Raw genomic sequence first — 21,608 nt, forward strand, 5'->3', positions numbered from 1 at the left:
CACCCCACAGATTTTCAATGGGATTCAATTCAGGGCTTTGTGCAGACCAGTCAGTAATGCTTACTTTGGTCTTCTGGAGCTAGTTCTTAGCCAGGAGTGACAGATGTTTAGGTAGTTGTCGTGTTGGAAGATAAAGCAACAACCCAGTCCCAGTTTTGCTGCTGACTGCTCAAGGTTTCTCTTTGAATCTTCTATGCTTCTTCATGATTCCTTCCACTTTCATTAGATTGCCAGTTCCAGATGCGCCGAAGCATCCACACAGCATCATACTCCCACCGCTGTGTTTCACTGTGGGGATGATATTCTTAGGGTCATACGCCTCACCCTTCTTCTTCCACACATAACCAACATCTTTATGGACAAAGGGCTCTATTTTGGTCTTATCTAGCCAAAGGACAAACTTCCATTATACATAATCCTTCTCCGGGTTGTTCCTGGCATACTTCAGTCTGGCTTAAAGGTGCCTTAGCAGAGGAGGAGTTTTTCTTGGTCTACAACCTCCCTGTCCATTCCTGTTCAGGGCTCTAGTGATGGTCCTCTTTAAGACTAGAATCCTGACTTGGTTAAGTGATTCACTAGGGTCTTGGTAGTTGTTCTGGGGTCTTTAGACACATCTCTCACTAGTTTTCTTTCCAGAGTCTTTGAAATCTTTCCCTTCCTACCTCTGTCAGGCTTGTTCTGGACTGTTTGGCTCTCTTTGAATTTCTTGATGATACTTCTCACTCCAGTTCTTAAAATAAGGGTTCATAGAGGACTAACAATTTTGTCCTCATCTGTATTTTTTGTTTATTTTTAAATCAATGCCAAAGCAATTCCAGCATTTAAGACACATAAGATGATTTTCACTACCCAAATAATCCAAAGTTAAATATAAAAGGGATTCATTTTTTGGTATCCCTGTTTACATTAAGTATGATTAGCAAAATAATGGGGAGATGCATCAAAAGTATCCCTTTAATAAGTTATGCATCAATGGAGTAGAAGTAGCATAATTCAAAATACAAAACAGTGGTGATGTTGGAGTTTTATCTTACCCTTGGTCCAGGGGGACCGTCTCTTCCGGGTGAGCCCTGGCCTCCAGGAGCACCCTAGAATTAAACAAAAACAAACATATTCTTAGTCATCACTTACTGAGGTTCAGATAAAATATATCATATTGTATGATGCTGCTTTATCAAACTGAATGAGTGCAGGTATACTGTACAAAATGAAGTTGAATTGAAATAACTGATTTGAACTTTTACTGATGGTAATAAAAAAGGAATGACTTTTATTCTCAGTCACGACAAGCTGCCTTTTCCACAGATGATTTTTGACATGTGAATTCATTTCATTTATTCATTCATTACTGTCCATTACAGTCAAGAATGTGACATTTTTAAAGGTACTTCCCCTAATAGATTACCTGCAGTACATCAAAGAATGTCTTTCTCTCATAATGATTAAAAGGCACACATACATCACCCAAAGGTCAAAACAGATAAGGGTTTGCCGCCTTCCTAAATGATGCTTTGACAGCAGGAGACATAAATTTGATTTGTGGAAAGATCCAAGGTCTCTAACCCTTGGGGTACAGAGGACTGTCTCTGTAACTGCACACCACCTTCTGCGTTCCATCTCCCGCCCAATTTTCTCTTCATCCACCTCTCTGCAGGTCAGTGAACATAGCTGAGTCCAAAATACAGTCATGGATTAAGTGTTGAGGTGATTTATCTCTGCACTTCAGTATTAGTGGAGAGCTCATAAAACAGGACAGTTAACACTGTTAAAGGTTCCACAAATTACAGGACGGGGTCGGAGAGGACGGGCTGCCTGTGATTAATGAGGTGTTGCTGTTTGGATGTTGGCTGATGTGCATTCTCCCAACACACTGGCAATAATATTCCTTCTGATGCTGTCACACATGTACACTCCAACAACCACACATACATGGGAACAGGGCAGTAAGCCAGTGCAGCAGCAGTTAGAGGGAGTTTTAACATGTTTCAAAGTTTTTATAGAAAGCTGGCTTTGAAAAATGAATCACTGAGCAGTTGGTAGCCAAGTGGTTATGTCCATATACCCCATAAAAGTTGTAGTTAATCAATAAAGCAATTAATTTTTATCTGTAAAACATCAATTCATAATCAACGTTATCTCAAGACCCTTTACAAGGAGGTCAGGTATATACTGTACTATCTGCCATATCATTTATTAAGACAGACACAACATTAATCCACCATGACTCAGCACTGAGCAACATTTAGCAAAGTTTCAGTGGGAATGAAAAACTTTCCTTTACCAGACAGAAATCTCAAACAGAACCAGACTTATGTTGAACAGCAGCATGCCAAAGCTGTGTTAGAGTTGAAAAGGGATGGAGGGAAAAGCAGAGAGAGAGAGAAGAGGGAGATGCAGAAAGACAGATGAGGGAGCTGCAGAAAAAGAGAAGAGGGGTTGGAGAAAGAAAAAAAAGGTTGCAGAAAGCAGGAAAGGGGAGGTGCAGAGAGTGAAAAATAAAGCAAAGATACAACAATAAATAAGATACATTTATGGCTCTCCTCAAAGCAGGTGGCCCAGGTTCAAATACTGTCAGTGGAGTCAAGTTTCATGTAAAATGACTTAAAAGAAAGAGTTTAGGGTACAGTGGTTTGATTAAAAGTCTTCTTAAATATAGACATATAATAATCGGTATACAAAAAGCTCTGTTATATGTCAGTTAATACACTTGTTACTGTATGGCATTTTAAGTGCTTTTTTATGTCATCAATTATGCAAAATTTCACAAACTCAACTATATTACTTGTACCTTTGGAGTCCCGGGATGGGGGACTGGAGCCCATCCCTGATGTCACTGGGTAAGAGACTGGGTTCACCCTGAACTGTTTGCCAGTCATAAGAAAAACACACACTGACTGTCACACTCACACCTACAGACAATTAAACAAGACTAGGTTCAAACCTAGTATATGGCTGACCGCAACTATCTGGGATACCTGTTGAAATGCCTGACTGGCAGAGTGATTTTGTCATTATTGTTATTTTTTGTGAGCCAAATTTGTTGTGACTACTTAAACGTACATAGCTACATGCTGTCCTCGCTCTCTCTCTCTCTCTCTCTCTCGCCTCTTAATAAAGCTCTTCTCTGTGTACATATGTAACACTACAGACATGTGTCAGACTTCACTGATAGAGACAGTGTCACTGGAGATTAAATTTTTTTTTGTCAGATTTAAGTCTTTAATGGTAGAAAGTTTATACTGACAATAAAACACTAACAGTTAAGGAACGGTTTATTTTAAAATAAAATAAAATAAAAACTGCAGCAGGTTTCATGAACATTTGTAATTCTCATCAGACAGGTGTGTAAGGGTCTTATGCAAAAGCTAAATTTCTACTTTTGTGTTCCTATCGTCTTATATATCCGTTAATTATCAATAAACATGATATCTATCATATTCCCTGCAAATTAAGACGTGTTAAACATTTTACGTAGCGTTCTCTTAACAACACAAATGTGGAGATTTTAAAATGTATTTGTTACCCATAATCATACAGTATTAAGGGAATATTTACCAAATATTTTTTAACATAGCACACAGCCCTGGCTCATGCAGGCGACACAGATACACACAGCTGGAGCGCACACATACACACACACACACCGCTGACACGCTGGTCCTCTGTGGTCAGAGAGGAGCTTTAAGAGGAGAAAGTCCTGCTGTTTATTCTCCAGTATTCTGAAACTTTTGCCTGCAACAGATGGAAGCCTGAAGTCTACAATACCAATATGTTAGCGTGCGTTTCAGTGTAGGTGTGTGCATGAGCATCGAGTTTGTGTGTGTCACTGTGTCATGAAAGAAGACAACGATGACAGGAGAGCAGCCGACACTGCTGCGTAAAAGACGCAGTCAAAGAGAAAGGGACGACAGGAGAAAGTGACAGGGGGACAGGAGATCATGATGGAACAATTAAAAACTGAAGATTGTGCATGAGTCTAAAATTCTGAATCTGAAATGTAAAAAGCTACATGTTGCCCTCTCTCTCTGTGTCTCCTTCTGTTTTTAATGAAGCTCTGAATAGCGTCATCCCCCCTTCCCTCCTGCTTTCTTCTACCGATCCTTCTACCTTCTGATTGAAACACAACACAGACACACAATGACTGACCTGACGCTCTCTGTATTCTTTGCTTTTACTGCGCAAATGGAAGACAACTCTACAAGAAAAGAGCAAAAACCTCTCCTCTGCACAAGACAAGCTGTTGGTGTGGCTGTGCCCTAACCTTGCAAAGCTGATGGGTACACCTGTTTCCTTGTTTTTCACTGGCGAATCCATCTTGCAAAGCTCCCATCTGAACCATTTGGGCCTGGTTAGAAAGTGAAAGTACTTTCAGGCGCAGCAGAGTCATGACGTAAACAAGCAGCAGCAAGAGCTGGAGCATTTATGGAGGAAGAGATTATCGCGGATGCTGCTAAAGCGCCAGTTTTATCAGAACTTGACAACATTTCTTTGTTAAAAGAAGAACAAAGAACAGCAGTGAGTTGTTTTCTTTTCAAAAACAACAAAAGTCGAGTACTTACGTACATGTCTATAGTCGCCATGTTTCGCGTTATTCCTCAGTAGCTGCGCATGCGCAGCGGCTACATCACGTGTTTTGTTGCTCTGACTGGCCCGTAGAGATGTGACAGACAGAATGTTCACCCAGTCACACTCCAAGTTTTTTTCAAAGCCTCTGCCTTTTCTCAAACGTGTCCTATTGAAGCTTTCCCAGATGGATGTGGAACACATCCATCTGGTATGTCAGGTTAGCTGTGCCCTGGTTTCAACAAGAACAGCGGTCCAGGTCGGAGTAAACTGCAACGGTCCTACAGCGACATCCAAGCTAACAGCTAACGCCAGACAGCACGGGACAAGCCCACTGCCATGATTGGAAAGCAATGCTGAAACATACTGGGAGTAGAGCAAGAACATTTTTTTCTGTCACAGAAAGCTTTCAGTGTCGCTCTCTGCGTTTGTTTGGTCATTAGCTGGGACACAACAACTCATCAGCTGTTTACAACAACTTACCCTTTCCATATAACTATCACATAATCATGCCAAAGCGGGGAGGCAGAAGAGCGACAACATCGTTTTCTGTCGCAGAAAGCTTTCAGTGTTGCTCTCAGCAGTGCGATGAAGAAATGTGTTGGTTTGGCTAAGGCCGAGCTAACGTTTGGCTAGCAGTCGTTGTATACAAGCACAACAAGCAACCCTTCCCCCCTTTAACTATCACACACTCATGCTGTAGTAGGTTGGCAGAAGAGCAAAAGCACCCTTTCTGTTACAGAAAGCTTTTAGTGATGCTGTCTTCGCTTGATTTAATGAAGAAAAGTCCAGTTTTGACTAATGTGACAAATTCAGAGCTAATCGCTACACGAGCAGCCAGTGTACACAAGCATTTACACAAGTTACCTTTCTCCCTCAACTATCACATTGTCATGCCATAGTAGGTCAGGAGGGAAGAGAAAACATCTTTCCCAACATGAAAAGCATATAGGGTTGTTTCATTCTTTGTCATACAGATATCTGGCCCAGTTCTGATTAAATAGAGGCCATGCTAAAGCTATTTCTGAGTATTTACAGCAGTAGAGGCAGGCATTAGAGGGCTTTCTGCACAAGTAAACCCCGCCCATAGTATAACTCTGTACGTATGGCTCTAGTTAACACAGTAGAGGAAGCCATCACTGCCAGCAATCAGTACAAGCAAACGCAACTCTGTTATGGTAGGGCTTTGAAAGTACAATCACTCACTCAGTTAGTCAGACACAGACATTGCCATGTGTAGGGCTGACCTCAGCAGTCAGCCAAAACTTGATACACTTTCGTCTATCATACCAAACATGCACCTTAATTAAATGCATACCAATATTCACATGACATATTCCAATGAAAATATATTGCCTTTTATGTATTTGTATATTTTTAAGTAATCAATAGTTAAATAATTTATTGCATTACAAATATGACTGGCAACATCATGATGTACTTGTTCATGCTGATAAAGCACATTTAAGATTTGTTTAAGGCTAAAATAACCCCATAAACATCCTTACATATAGCATTAGTGCTTTTTCTGTTGTTTATTTTATGCCAGGAAACAAATGTGCAGATGCTTACACACAAATACACACCCCTTCCTGGTAAACACATCTATTTGAGAGAGAAGGCCAAAGTCATGAAAGATAAGAATCCAAGTGCAAGAGTGACTCTGATTCAACACATCAGCCTTGGGATTGCTTTACTGCAGAACAACACTAACAGAGCCAAGAGTTACTAGAGGAGCTAAATACAGAATATACATCTGCACCAAATCTATGTTCCTTTCTAAGGTGAGACAAAAATTATAACCCAATAACAAAAGCACTGATAAAGTAAAAGAGGGCGACAAACATATGTGAGCACTAACACACACTTTGCTATTCATCGCTGCGGCATTTTTCACTGTCAAATAAAAACAGCGTCGAGGGGACGCTGATGACAAGGTTACATGATATTTACTGCAGCAAGAGATGTGGAGAGAGAGAAAGAGAGCAAGAGAGAGAGAGGGGACAGAAGGGAGGAAACAGGAAAAGGTAATTGATGTTTTAGAGTTGTGATATTCTCTGTGGTCCCTCGTATATTACAAGAGGGCCCTAGAAGCTGCAATATTCCCCCACTGAGCCACACACACAGCCATTCATATTCCTCTCTCTGACAAAACACATTATTACCCAGTAACATAGTGCGGCGCAGGGCAGCGCTGCCAGCTTTTATTAATAGGGCTATGCAGGAGGCAGAGGGGGAGCTGGATAGTGCTGCATCAGGAGGTGCTGCAGCTCTTTGCTGAGCTCTGTGAGGGACCGATCGTTCTCTCTTCATGAGAAGAGATTACCGCTTATTCAAACGGGGAATCAGCTGAAAAGAGTCATCTTACAAATATTCACATATCTGGTGTGATTAAAAGTTTTCTTTTAAACATGAAGAAGCTGAAAATATGGATACATTTTAGAAACTACGTTTATTTTATCATGAAAAAAAAATGAAAAAAATTATCCTTGTAAAGGATTTTGGACATCAGTGACGTCTACAACCCTCTCTCCAAGGCTCTATCAATGTTTTGTGCTCTGCAGCAATAAGACAGATTTTTTATTTTTCTTTTGATTGAGGGATAGTGGCCCAACATTCAGAAAGCCCGTCAAAGTATTTCCACATGCCGACTCCAAACAGAGCGGTAGAAGACAATGTCACAGTGTTGTCACAGAGCGTGCTGCAGAGGTTTAAGTCTTTATAAGACAAAGAACAGTGTAATGGCCCATCATTTTTTGTGTTCTGGACAACGTTAAACAAAGTTACAACACTGATGCAACATATTTACAAGGCTTACAGTGTTCAGCCTTACTATCTTACTGTTTCCAGGTCAACAAAATGTAAAGTTTGAGGCAGTTTAGACCCTGTTTTTGAGATACAGCAACTTTCTTTTTCATGGAGGGACATGCAACAAACCACTAGCTGCACACTAAATCTGACTGTGATTAGATGAACCCCCTCAGAGTAAGTAATCCAAGCAGGAGCCCAGGAACTGACACAGCTACACTGTAAAAAAAAACAACTTGTAAAATGTACTCACTAATAATTTACACAATATTTGTCTAAATTGTACCCAATATTTTGAGTAAATAAACAACTGCAATATACCCAAATAAACTGGGTAAATTTAAACAAAAATGTTCTAATTCGATTCTTCAGTGTATTACTTTATGAAAATAAGTAAAATTAACTCTTTATTTTTACATAAGGGAATATTTCATTTTGTCCATTTTCATTAATTGGCTTTACAAAATAACATTTTTTACTCTTTTATTCCACTGAAATGAGGTACAGCCATGGCATTGCAACATTTTCTTCAAAAAAATTTAAATGATTGAGAACATTCAGAAATTTGATTTCTCATTAAGAAGGTGGAGGTGGGTCCTGAGGATGGACCAGTAAGAACCACTTGTCAGATACCCTTTTTCCACCAAGCCATTCTTAGGGCTGGTTAAGCCAGTGCTTAGCCAAGCCCCAGTTCTTTGGTTTTCCACAGCCAAGAACCAGCTCTTGGCCAAGAAAACTGGTTTGTGTATGGCACCAATTCCAAGCTGGACCAGAGTAAAGCACCAGTTTACAAGGTCCAGTGAAAGCTAGAGAGAGCGACGAGGACAAAGCCAGTGTTTGAGAGGATTCAGCTGGAGATGGCTGTGGCCGGCTACAATAGACATTTTTGTAGGTCTATCCACAATACATATGCCCTCTAAAGTTGCTGCCTCCCGAAATAGTTCATGTAAATAACCTTGTATATACTCAGAAATCCTTTGAGGCATAATGGGCTGTTGTTTATGCAATGGGATTTGTAATTTGATCATTGTAACATGCACTAAAATCATTTTGCACAGTGTCAACAGAACTAAAAGTGATATCCTGTTAATAGATAAATACTTCAGCCTCTTCTCATTGCAGCTCTGTGCCCAAAGTCCACTACCTTATCAATCAACATCTCCTGTTTTAAAGGTTCTATAAATGTATTATTAAAATTGAGTCTGTCCCTGCTGATGCTCATGGCTCCCAGCAGTAAACTGTATAATTAATTCATACCACCTCTGATTGGTTCACTGCCCAATAATGGAGACGCTGGTAATGATTATTCTCATCTCAATGATTTCATTACACCCCTCTGTGTTTGTATAAATGTGAATGTGGTTGTCAGCAACAAAGCTTATGACACACACACATGCATGCATTTACACACAGAGCTACTTGAACCTTTTTCTCCATCCTCCTCCCTTTCACTCTCACAGTCTCACACTCTTATAATAAAAACTGGTGGACAAATATGTGGCCTTCTCTTCCTGAAATCAGACATGTGGATAAAAACTAAGCAGCTAAACTCCTTCTAAAACAAATTGAACTAATCTAATAGGCGATCAATGACTGCCATCTCAGCTTTTTCCCCTGTAGGATTTGTGTTGTTTGGTTTTCTTCAAGCAACCTTCAAGTAGAAATCTAAATGTGTTCCTTCAGTGTACATTCACTTATCTTACTGATGTGAGTATAAATATTAAAGAAGGCAGACGCATCATAGGCCAGACAGGGACAGTCCATCCCATGTGAACAAGGAGTTGTGCATTTTCTTTTTATAAACAAACCAGTTAAAAGTTGGTACAACGATTTCTCTTCCTTTCCTGGAAGCCTACTCAACACAGTTGCTGCATTTTTAAGTTGATAAATGAGCTATTTGCCAGTGATATGTCTGGATTAAAATATGAGCCTAAAAGCCATGAAAGCTTTATTGGCTGTCTGCCAGCTCCTGTTTTAATTAATGATTTTACATCTTTTGAACATCTTGGTTTTATTATTAATCAAAAAGATCCCATTTTGGTTTTAATTATTTATAGACCTCCAAAACCCAGTGATGTTTTTATCCAGGAGTTTTCAGAGCTTTCATCACAATTTATTTCAAAATATGGAAACATTATGATTTTAGGTGATTTTAACACACATGTCTGTTGTCCCAGCCAGTCTCTGTTGGTTTTTCTGGACTCTTTTAATCTTACCCAGGCAATCCAGGACCCATCTTTTAGAGTGAACCTTTGTGGTCACCATAGGTAACCACTCCTCTTCTACCTCTGTTTTTACCTGTGGTGTACCGCAAGGTTCAGTTTTAGGTCCCATTTTATTTTCTATTTATATGCTGCTCCTTGGTCAAATAATCCAGAATTACAAAGTCTCCTTTCACTGCTACGCAGACGACACACAGATATACCTGCCCCTGAGACCACATGAAATCAGTTGTTAAATCTTGCTTCTATCAATTATGTACCATCTCCAAAATAAAAACAATACTGACTCAACAGGACCTGGAAAAACTCATTTACACTTTCATCTTTTCCAGATTAAATTATTGTAATTCACTCCTCTCTGGTATCTCCCAGAAATCACTCTCTCATCTCCAACTTGTCCAGAATACAGCAGCTAGGCTTCTCACTGGTTTTAACAGACGACATCACATCACCCCCCTTTTAGCATCCTTACACTGGCTTCCTGTTAGTTTTAGAATTGATTTTAAGATTTTACTCATTACTTTTAAATCGCTGAAAAGTCTGGCTCCAATGTATACACAAGAACTTTTAACCCCCTATGAGCCAACCCGCAGCCTTAGGTCCTCGGGCGGGGGCTTCCTGGTCGTTCCGAAGTCGAGACTCAAATCTAAAGGTGACAGGGCCTTCTCCATCAGAGCCCCTCAACTTTGGAATGACCTGCCCGAGGAGATATGGCATGCAGAATCACTGACATCTTTTAAATCACTTCTTAAAAATAATTTTTATAGACTTGCTTTTATGTGATGTCGTCTTCTTCTTATTTGGTTTTTATCTTCTCATAGTTTTTTTTTTTTTTTTTTTTACCTTATTTTAGTTTCTAATCATATTTCATTTCCTCTTCATCTTTTAACCACCTTTACTACCTGTCAACCTCATTTTAATTCCTTGCCCCTTGGCTGATTTTTAACCGCTACTGTCTCCCTCACTTTATTGCTTTTATCTCTTTGTCACTTCCCTTTTATTTGCTATGATATTTGCCAATTTTACAGCTTTACCATTTTAGAGCTTGTTTTATTCTGCTTCATTTATCTATTTCTACCCTCTTTATTTACATTTTACTGACTTCTGTTGTTTAACTCTTGTTTTTGATTTACTACTCTTTGTTTGTCTTTTAGCCTCTCATGTCTTAACATTTTGTCCTCTCAGTCTCAGCCTGTGCAGCTGGGTTCCTGCATTGCCTGGGTTCCAACTCGGTTCTATTGTTTTTATGGTACTTGATGTCTGTGTCCTGGCTGCATCCTGATGAGGTCCACAATGTCTTAGTTGTGTAGTATCGCATATTGTCTGCACTCTGATTGTTGTCTGACATGCTTTAGTTTGCTTGGCATCACATGACATCTGGGTTTGATGTATTTTGATGATGATGAATTATTATTATTATTATTATTATTATTATTATTATTACTATATAATTATTATTATTATATAATTATTATCTCAATCATATTTTTGGTTAGATTCTTAGTCTAACCAACCAGTCCTTTATTTGGGTTTGTTGCTTTGTTCTTCTGTTGCTTCTACACTTCAAAGCACTTTGTAAGCCTATGTTTTTAAAAGTGCTATAGAAATAAAGTTATTATTATTATTATTATTTTTATACAATGAAATTCTGTTTTTCTTTTGTATTAGTCTCTAATTTTTAGGATTGTAAAAAGTGATATTTTTTTTATTTTAATTTCTGCATTCACATTTTTTTTTGGCCTTTAAATTACTCTTTAGGAAAGTATCAGCTGCTACATCACACAGTAGTGTACAATTACAACCTTTTTCCCCACACAGAAGTTAGGTTATGCTGTATAGGTATTTTGGATGGTGTACCAGTGACCAGAGAGGAAAATGCAATGTTTTAAAACTGTTTTTTTTTTTTAAGAATGTTACAGAATCATCCCCTCATGCAGCAACAAGTCTCATTATTGTGAGCCTGCTGGAGTATGGCACCTCTGATAATGGATGAAGGGCTCATTTGTATTCTCCACACACTCACACAAAGGACAGCAATTTAAAAACACAGTCACACACAAGCTGTGTTTGATGAAATCCTTCTACAACCCAACATATTTAGCAAATAAAACTCAGAGAAAATCATGTAAGGCAGATTGAAAAAAGTTGCCCCTCTGTGTTCAGTGTTATGATGTCAGGAACAACACATTATCCCCATCTGTCATTTTTCTGAGGAGTATTGTCTTACCAGTGGTCCGGCTGGTCCAATCTCCCCTCGCTCTCCTTTCTCTCCAGCAGCTCCCTGTAAAACAATGTCATTACAACTCAGCTGGATCAGTGGTCACATCGATAGCTACCAAAGGACCGGAAAAACCAACATCAGTTATCTTAATAAGATGCTGAACTGCCTCTGGTCAACTGAAAGGCTTCAGTAGTCTATCTGAATCAGACTTCAATTATACTGGTTTAAACTGACTCACATTGACATAAACTGACTGCCAGTACTTGCAGACAGGTAAGAGTACTTCTCCCCTCAGAGTGAAATGAAATAAAGTTTGCTAAATAATACATTTTTGAAAAGAAAGAGCGGACATTACACAGTGTTTAAAATTCAGGCAAGAGTATGATAACAGTATCTAAATGTTCAGAATTTTAAAAAAACTCCTACAAGCTTCCATGATTATCTGTTTCACATCTCAAATATGACATCATACTATCCTGCAATGTCCATTCACAAACATATACACAAGCAAAGTCTTACCGGAGGCCCCTGAATGGAGAGACCATTGGGTCCCTGAGGACCAGGTGGTCCTGCAGGTCCAGGAGGGCCAATCTCACCCATTGGCCCCTGAGGTCCCTGTTGAAAAAAAAACCCAAAACAATAAAACAAAAAACATTACTTCCCAGTTAACTCTTTGACATCACAATGTAGAAAGATAATCTAATAGCTCTGATAATATGGAGATGAATTCTCATAATATGTAAATTCCATGATGAATTTGTTGATGAATTTCAAATAATGAGGGCGATAAGCTGTTAATAGTGGCCATTATTCATGCTGGGCTACTCGCAAAGTGTTCTACAAATCAGTCCGAACAAGGAAGGACACTTTAAACAGCTTTTCTCCCTAATTATAAGCCATTCACCCATGAATCCAAAAACGTGGTTAACTGTTTAGTAAATAAATTGTATGGAGTGCCTTTTTTTAAATGAACAGAGTTCTTTATTTAAAATGAGAAGTAAACAGTGAAGGCTGGCATACTGAGCAGCAAGCCTGGTTGCTACTCCACCTGGAAATGCTAAACTCAAAAAAAAAACACAGGGGCAGTCACTTTTTGATTGACACAGATATTTAGGTACACAATTTTCTATGTATTGTAGCTTTAAGTCTTTGATTTGCAAAACCCTCATCAGAACATCAGTAAGTTTTTAGGAAAAACAAACTTTTTACAAGTAATCATATTTTGCAACAAATGTAGCACATAAAGAATAGCATATATGTTAGATATTTTCTGGAAATAAATTAATTAATTAATAAAAAACAAAACAAAACAAAACAATAAATGTATTAAATAATTCCAGGTTAAGAACCATGCTATACTATGCTAAGGTACTATACTATGCATTTATTTTTTTAATAACTCAATGGAAAAATGTCAGATTATGATAATGTAATGCTCTCATCAGTAGAGTCAAACAATGTTTGTCCATTTCATCAGAGACTGCACCTATTTAAGAATGGTATATAAAAATGTTAGCGCTCTAATCTCTGTTGTGCACTGGAACAGCATTAGTTTGAGGGTCTGCACCAAAAGTTAGATTCAAACAGGATAGAAATGAAGAAACACATCTTTCTATCCATAATCAGATTGTACTGAGGCATGCTGATCCTGCAGTTAAAGTCTGAATAAAAGGATTTTTTTCATAAAAAACACAAATTCACAGCATTTGTAGTTTGTTTGTTCAGCAGTGGCCAAAGCCAAAGTAACCGTCCCTCTGGCTGTATTTATTGTTTTACTATTCAGCTGTACAGTAACTGGCAACATGGGCACACTTTTCAGTCTGGATCTGACATACATGACTTAGGTGGGGAAAAAAATAAACAGAGAATTAAATGTGTTAAGCCATGTTTAATCTGATGATAATTATCCCAAACTACTTGAAGAGATTTAAAGACCTTTAAAGACGTTTAAATTACTTTAAGGTTTATTTTGATAACCTCATGAGTTACATTCCCATATCTAAAAGCTTACACTGCAATAACATGTGAACCCAAACTGATTAATGGGTCCCTTACAACTAAATAGCCCAACTATCTCAATAAAATTGGCTGCAGCTACAGAGGTACAAATGCTAAGACAAGTGTGATCTGACAGGCACATATTTATATATATATACAAAAGTGTGTGCTGTACAGTGTGTGCTAGGAGGACTGACCAAGCACATCTTTCTCCAAAACTAACACAATTGCACACATCAAACATACACGCACAAGCAGTCTGTCATGAGTTTGATCCCATTTTTATTCGAGTTTGGGAACTTTTCCTATGATGTGCAAAGATTGAAGTTCTGGGTGGGCCATCATGCGATGTGCCCAATACGCTGTCTCTCAGCAAAGTTGTAAAGTTGAGATACAGTAAACAACCTCATGTTCTTGATCAAGAGCTCAGACTGCCTGAGCAAAAACTGCAGAATCCCTGCTGCTGTGTTCAAAGAAGATAAGCTTAAATTACAATCATGGGATCAGAGTTTTGAGAAACTTCCAGTAGCATCAGACTTTGTTTTGCCGTTCACAGCTGGTCAATTTCTGACAGTTTGGACCGTACTACCACAGAAAAACCAAAGCAGATGCTAAATCAACCACAAATCTGTCATTAATAGTCCATGATGGGATTTGTCAGAAATGCATCTATTAAAAACCTAAGTTACAGCTGAGATAAGACGTCGCCTTACATCTGCAGACAAAAAAGAGATGAAAAAGTCTGGGAAATGTTTTGGTAGGATTTTCAAAAATGACCACTTTTGTGTCACATCCAGGGTGAAGGATGGAGTGGGCTTCAGTTGAAAAGGCTCTTTGTTTGTGATCAGGGACATGTACCTCAGACCATTAACTCCTTCCCTTGTCTGGATGGGGTTGTTTGATCCCGGAAGGAAGAGGTGTGGTCCAACATGTTTAGAGTATATGGAGTATTTTCCATATGGACTCACCCTTTTACTAACTTTTAACTAACATCCTGCTATGAGCCTTTCCTGCCTCTTTTGTTTTGCAAAGAGTCCAATTATGACTGAACTTTGACATGTGAAATCAGGAGCCCCTCAGATGTAATGCCAGGTTGAGAGTGGGGGGGGGGAACTGATCTAAGGCTTTGTCCATATTCTGTGGGGGACATCACACTGGTCACTCACAGGTTATGAATCTATCAGTGCAGTGACAGTTGTGTGTGTGTGTGGCTGGTCGCCCTGATTTGGACCTGGTGTGGCAAGCTTATACAAACTCTTGGGCTGCAGCACTCATTATCTCAACATCAGAGATAGCGAGAGCTTCTCCTTGTATTTTCTTGTGTGCTTTACTGAGTGTTAAAGTTTTCTTAAGCACTTCTGGACCTTTTCTGTGGGATTTTTCTGAGATTCACCAGTTGTCCCAGGGCTGAAGTTTGTTGGTACTGGATGCCAAGACGAGCCTTTTTGTTTTTCTTGTAACACTGGTCTGGTGGCCTGTGTCTTCATATAAGGAAAGATTTCTCCCAAACAGTTTAGGTTACTGGTCATCTGCATGGCAGAAGTGGTTTAGTTTCTCCTTTTCTCAGTGTCAGGAGAACAGGAGCTTATTGGTTTTGGCTTGTTACTATTTTGTTTGGCCTTTCCCCCTCTCGAACAAATGAACAAACACCAAGTTCTTGAAATAGAGAAGGGTCAGCTGCCTTTACAATAGCTAACGTTAGTGTGGCTGCTTAACACCATCATCGTACATGTGGGATTTAAGTAAAAACATTTAAGTATGCTTCAGCAAGATTTATTTACAAGGCTTTATCAATAAATTCACATAGATTAGGTTAGCTTCCACTTTATGCTTTATTTGACCAACCATATTTCCTGTCCTGCTCCTGTTTTCTAGTGGTGTAAAGATGATCCAATATGGATCAGTTAACCGATCTTGATGTCAGTGGTCCGAGTGCATCGGTCCAGGGAGCCCTATCCAAATCTTCTTGAGATTTTAAATTCATTTTAATTTGTGCTTCTTGGGAAAATTTGATATTTAGTTTGTACTGTTATTGGGATCAATAATGCTAAAGAAGTTACAAGTACAGAAAGACAAACATGTACCAGTAAAAAAAAAACATTTTAATTTCTATCTCCCAATTTAATGTCAAAGTAAGACATCTGGGCACCTGGGTGTGATGAAAACTTTCTCAAACATAATTTCAGAATGTTAGCACAGGAGGCCTGGCATTTATTCTGTTTCATAAATAAGATCAACTAAACTTAGATTATTATGAAATTATCTTGTTTCCCCCTTTTTTGCCAATTTTTGTTAAAGCAAAAAGTGATTTTGATTCTATAATCAGATTGTATCGGATTGATACGGACCGAACCGAACCAAATTGGATCGGACCAAATCATTCTGTATTTTAATGAATTGTCAGTGAATCGAAACGTAGTCTGTGAATCAAGATTTGAAATTGCATCGTCTTGGGAGGGAGAGATTCACACCCCTACTATTTGCCAAAGCACACAAGAATAATATACTGCTGCACAATCAAGTTTTCTACTGCCGTCTATCCAAGAGTGCTTTTTTCTTCTCCAGTTTGGAGCGTATGACTCAAACATGAGTGCTACAAGATCGAATCTATTTGAAACTCATTATGCTCTTGAAGTTCTGATGAAGAATAAATTAGGTGCATTTCACTGACCGTCAGTCCTGGCTCTCCTCTGTCTCCTCGGGCTCCTCTTATGCCTGGACCGCCCTGAAACACACAGAAATACACACTAACAAGTTAGCACAAAACCTTAATGGTTACTAGCTGAAACACCTCTGAGGATATATAGAACACTTTTCTAGTATGGCAACGTGTAGATCACGTTGATAAATCTTACAAACTGAAGGTCACTGTTCTGAATGGACTGTGGATTTGATTGAAAGAAGCTAACTGGGATCTCTGCTGTTAACGGCCCCTCTGAGCTGCACCTCATTACGTTACATCTGTGAGTAACAGTAGGAGTTTGAAGCTGTAAACCTCAGACTGACCCCCCAGCTCAAGGTTTATCTGGGGACACCCAACACATCTGTTAATGATTAGTCCATTAGAGATATATATCCTCTTCCTGTGTTTGCTTTAACAGGTTACTTCCAACAGTGTGAAGCCAGAGGGAGAAGCGGATGGTTTTAATAACAGATAGTGAAATATGAGAGGCCAAAGACAGATTTAGTTAAAGGGAGTGGTCATAATAAATTGAATTATTGATTTAATGCTTGTTGTTACAGCTTTCATTACCACATGTTACAATATCAAAGCGGAACGAGATCAAATATCTAAATTTAAACCAGCGAAGTTCATCAATTTGCTTTACCTTGCAGAAGTTTACAGAGACAAGCTGCTGCACTGATAAAACTGTCAGCACTGAAAATCAACATGATTTAATCAAGAAACTAATCATGAAGTTAAAGAGGTCTGTTTCCACTTTTTTCACAACTCTGCAGACCGTTAAAGGATTTTTTAAATTTTTAACTCTTTTAGTGTAAAATTCACACGTATTGGTTTGTCGTTGGAATCTTGTGTGAGTGCCATTACTAAACATGTATCTTCTTGAGGGTTTAGGCTCACAGTTTGCTCTGTCTGTGTTGTGCACAGCTCTAGGCTGTCCTGGGAACCCACCTGTAGATGAGATGTGGTGGTAAAATGCTTTAACACTTCACCAGTCCTAATTAAAATTCTTTCTATAATCTATTCTATCAATAGAATGGATTTTTAAAAATCTTACATTTTCAGCAGTTCATTTTCCATTACCTGTTCAAATAAATAAGTACACACAATTGTGTTAGGTCTGTCAGTAACAGTGAAGAACTACAATAGATAATCGGTTCTGTGCGCACACAGGAATTCGGTGCTCTGAAGTCACTGGCCATGGAGTCCTACTGTCCTGCCAGACACAGAGTCACAGACTGTTTATTTCTAATCAAAATGCATTCTGTAAATCAATTATCCACAGAACACCTTCCTGAGGATGACTCATGGTTTGCTCCTAAATTCCCCCTACAGGGGTACCCTGCACAGTGCAGCTCTCATCAATTGCGAGTTAACACTAATGTGTAATGAAAATGCCAAAAAAAATTGTTAAAACATCTCATTAAGTTTAGGTAAACTGGTGTTATAGTTGTAATTAAAATTAAAATAATATGATATGGATATGCAGTGGAGATTTCAAAAGTTTTATGGTCTGTTTAAGAGAGCTCATAGACATCAACAGCCTCTGTTTTTTGGGTGCAGAAAGTAATAGCTGCCTCACCTTGCTTGGTTCTGATTCTGGGAACAGTGAGTAAACCTGTCCCAGATGACCAAAGGGGTTTGGATGCCTCATAAGGGACTGGGGGATCTGATGGGTATTTTGCTAAGACAAGTGCTTAATAAAAAAAGGAGCAGGATATCAAATCTATCATCTGCCCTACAGGAAGCCAGTGTAGAGATACACTGGTACTGGTCATTTTCTCGTTCACCTCACTGGTGACTTAAACAAAATTACTTGATGAGAGTAAAGGACTGAAGTCATGTGATGGCCCTGGAATGTATTGCCGTGTAACACCTGCAAAGGCATGGTAAGGGATGTTAAGATTTTCTCAATTCTGAGCGAATAATTGATTTAAGTGATCTGGTTTATTTGTTTAAGGGATGAAATCTATAATGCAGAATAGCTACTTAAGTTCAACTGATGCTAATACAACATTTGTACGTTTTAGTGAGAAAATTAGTGCCTTTTAGCTTTATCCGCATGCTACTAAACTCTCTTTGTCTTTTCTTTGACTCACTGTATAAAACTATTCATTGGTTGGCAAAGCCAACAATCAACACACAGACAGCCAGGATAAAGCTGTAGCCAATCCGAAATATATTTTTGCAGATGGGAACAGTTAACCCCCCATCAGTGGAGTGATGCTGGGACAGGTTGGCTGCCAGTTTTGAACAGAGGAAGCAACAGCGACAAATAGCTCTCTTAAATTTTGTATGAACTGAAATACTTCAGACTTTAAGTTGGCAGAACTTCTTTTTATGGAATCAAGGAATCTACATGCAACATTTTGTATGAATACATTGACATTAATTGTGAGTCAAAAACAACAAATGTCCTTTTTTAAATTCATGTTGGGAAACAAATTCATGTGTGATTCAAAATGATTGATTACATTCTCCAAGCCAGCAATTTGTCTCTGCGGGTCATTTTAAATAGATTTATGCAAACAACATGAGCTTTTCAATTGTTTGATGTCGGGCAATCCTGCAGAGCAGTTGGACTCATCTTAAAAAGTAACAATACAAATAAAATAATAATACAAATTGTTTTTGAATTTTTCATGGGGCTTTAATGGTGTGAAAAAAATGTACTGCTATTACAGTTTGACGGAGCAATTTAATACCAAAGTCAAATTTACATCTTTTAAACAACACTTGGCTCTGAAACAGCATGGGCACAATTCAATCTGAACAAACGGAGATGGCAGGCAGTGTTTGTCTTGTTTTTCATAATGTCGGATTGATTGCTGACTGATGTTTGGTACTGAGCGGAGTCTGTGCCCAATCAGGCGGCACAGATTGCAATTCAGTTTGAGCAATCCATATTTTTCAAACATGACTCAAAGATTTACAAAACTGAAGAGACATGCTGCTGTGCAAGACAGGAAGAGACATGCATCTGACAGTAAACACAAACACAGAAATTACTCTGAGGGAGAAAAGCACAACAGGGTTTTGATGAAGATTGTATGAGCAGAGCAGACTTCTGCTGTAGCTAGAATTCAGACTGCCAAAATACTCTGCTCTGTTTTGATTTATTATCAGCAAGGGTACATATTTAATTTAAAACCAACACAAAGTCACCTGTAAAAGGGATGTTTTGAGCTTTTATAATCTCTCTGATCAGATGGTAGCTATAATAATTTCTAAATCCCTTAATAACTCCTACTACTCAGAGCTTTTTTTCTGGCAGCCATCATTTCATGGTACTCTGGGTGTTTAAACATGCATCAGGTATCTCCAGAGAGTCTAGAGTTTATCTAGCTTTCTTCACACACTTTGGTTTATCAGACTGAGCAAAGTCTCAGATGCAAAACAAAAAAATCTGTACACATCCCTTGTTTACAGTGAAACTGTCTGTTTTCACAGGCTGATAGGATTCTGAAAGTTTTCCTGCTGGTAGAAAGCTTGTCTTCCATGGGGGATATAACAAAAAATTATGGTCTTAACAACCATTATATTGTGTTAACAAGGAGAATGGCTCTGCCTTTTCTTCCTTTTTCAAAACCCCACTGAATATACTTTGCCATTTCAGCACAAAGTGGCTATGATATTGCCATTAAACCATTCATCTATGCCCATATGCTGCAGTTAAATTGTGATATAAGGAGCCCATTTGATGCCAGTGAGAGAAACAGACACAGAAAGAGAGAAAGGCACGGGCACAGAGGGGCATTAAATGATGATAAAAAAGAGAGAGAAGAGAAGCCTCAGGCATTTTGGGTGAAGTGGAGGTAAAAGACAAAACAGAGTAGAAAATAAGAGAAAAAATGAAAAAAGTTGAAAGCTTTACAGTACAACTATTGATCTCAGGGTGGGAGAGGGAGTGAACTAGAGCAAGAGGGGACAAAACAGATGGAAGCAGTATAGAGGAAATAGGTCTCCAAATTAAGCGTTTCATTCTTAAATTAAAAAGCAACTTATCTAGTAAGAAGAAAGTGAAACTTTGGTGCCACATTTGTCATGGTTTAGCTGTGTAGTCTATGGATTTGTTTTATTTAAATGTATTTCTTTATAATAGGAAAACAGAATAGGTAAAATCTTAACCTTAAACAGGGACTGAGGTAAACTCAAAGAGAGAGAAAAAGACTCAAAAGCTATAACCCTCCCAATAAGTAAGGAGAATCGGCTCGATGAACAAGGATGAAAATTGGTGGGATTCTTATCAGCTTTGATAAATGGAACTGCCGTATAATTACTTTCTCAAACTCTACCAGTGTCGATCTACACCCCTCTCATGCCCCCAGTATCCAATGGGGGAGATGAAAAGAGAACTTACAAAGTGAGAGAAAATGAGAAAAAAATGCAGGTATAAAGAGTAGAAAAAAGAAATGAATAAAAATGCAGAGTGTGAGGCAGAGAGGGAAAGCGAGTAGAGAGAATACAGACAGAAGACTCGGGCTGTAAATGAGCTCATTTACTTGCTCTCATCTCCCAGCCTCTATCACGTTTTACCTGCTGCTGTGTGAGAGGAATACGACCTCTCAACAAACTCATCCCTTCAGTCTCTAGTATGCTAGAGACTGTAGGGATGAGCTGAGACCACAAAGGAAACACTTAAAGATGTTTATATTCTTTTTTCCTTAAAAATATCAACTTTTGGAGATTTAATTCAGAATTGAATTTTCATTGATGTTACTGATACCCATTAATGTGTTAAAGAATGTGCCTTTGGCTGTTTATTGTATTAGGCCTCAACAAAATGAACATTTAAATCACTTGGAACCACTCTGGTGGACATTAATGCATCCACATGCCAACTGCATGTGCTCTCAAAACGTGTGACATCTGTGGCATGGTGCTGCACATTTTATGGTGGCTTTTAAATGTGAAGACTGTTTTAAGATTTGAGGGGGACTTGTAAGACAGGCAGCCTGACTGTGAAGAAAATGTGTTTATATCATTTCCAAAAACGTGTTAAAATGAGCATATTTCATAAGAAGGACAGCACTGGGAGGGACAAACCCAATAGTACAAAAGTTTGTAGAATGATAGTCTTATTGTGTCTCTACTGCAGGACAAAAATATGTTG

The 21,608-nt window shown here is 38.6% G+C and overlaps 1 protein-coding gene across 1 annotated transcript in view; it reads right to left on the reverse strand.

Annotated features, from left to right (window-relative positions):
• col14a1a (collagen, type XIV, alpha 1a) overlaps positions 1–21,608 on the reverse strand; it is a 194,361-nt gene that overhangs the window by 25,368 nt on the left and 147,385 nt on the right. The window contains exons 40-43 of the mRNA XM_041793294.1: positions 16,484–16,537; positions 12,334–12,429; positions 11,821–11,874; positions 1,035–1,088 (exon numbers count right to left, since the gene is read on the reverse strand). Of these exons, the coding sequence (XP_041649228.1) occupies positions 1,035–1,088; positions 11,821–11,874; positions 12,334–12,429; positions 16,484–16,537 (258 nt within the window). The remainder of the gene's footprint in view (positions 1–1,034; positions 1,089–11,820; positions 11,875–12,333; positions 12,430–16,483; positions 16,538–21,608) is intronic.

This window comes from Cheilinus undulatus, linkage group 8 (genome assembly GCF_018320785.1).
Source record: "Cheilinus undulatus linkage group 8, ASM1832078v1, whole genome shotgun sequence".
Taxonomy (NCBI): domain Eukaryota; kingdom Metazoa; phylum Chordata; class Actinopteri; order Labriformes; family Labridae; genus Cheilinus; species Cheilinus undulatus.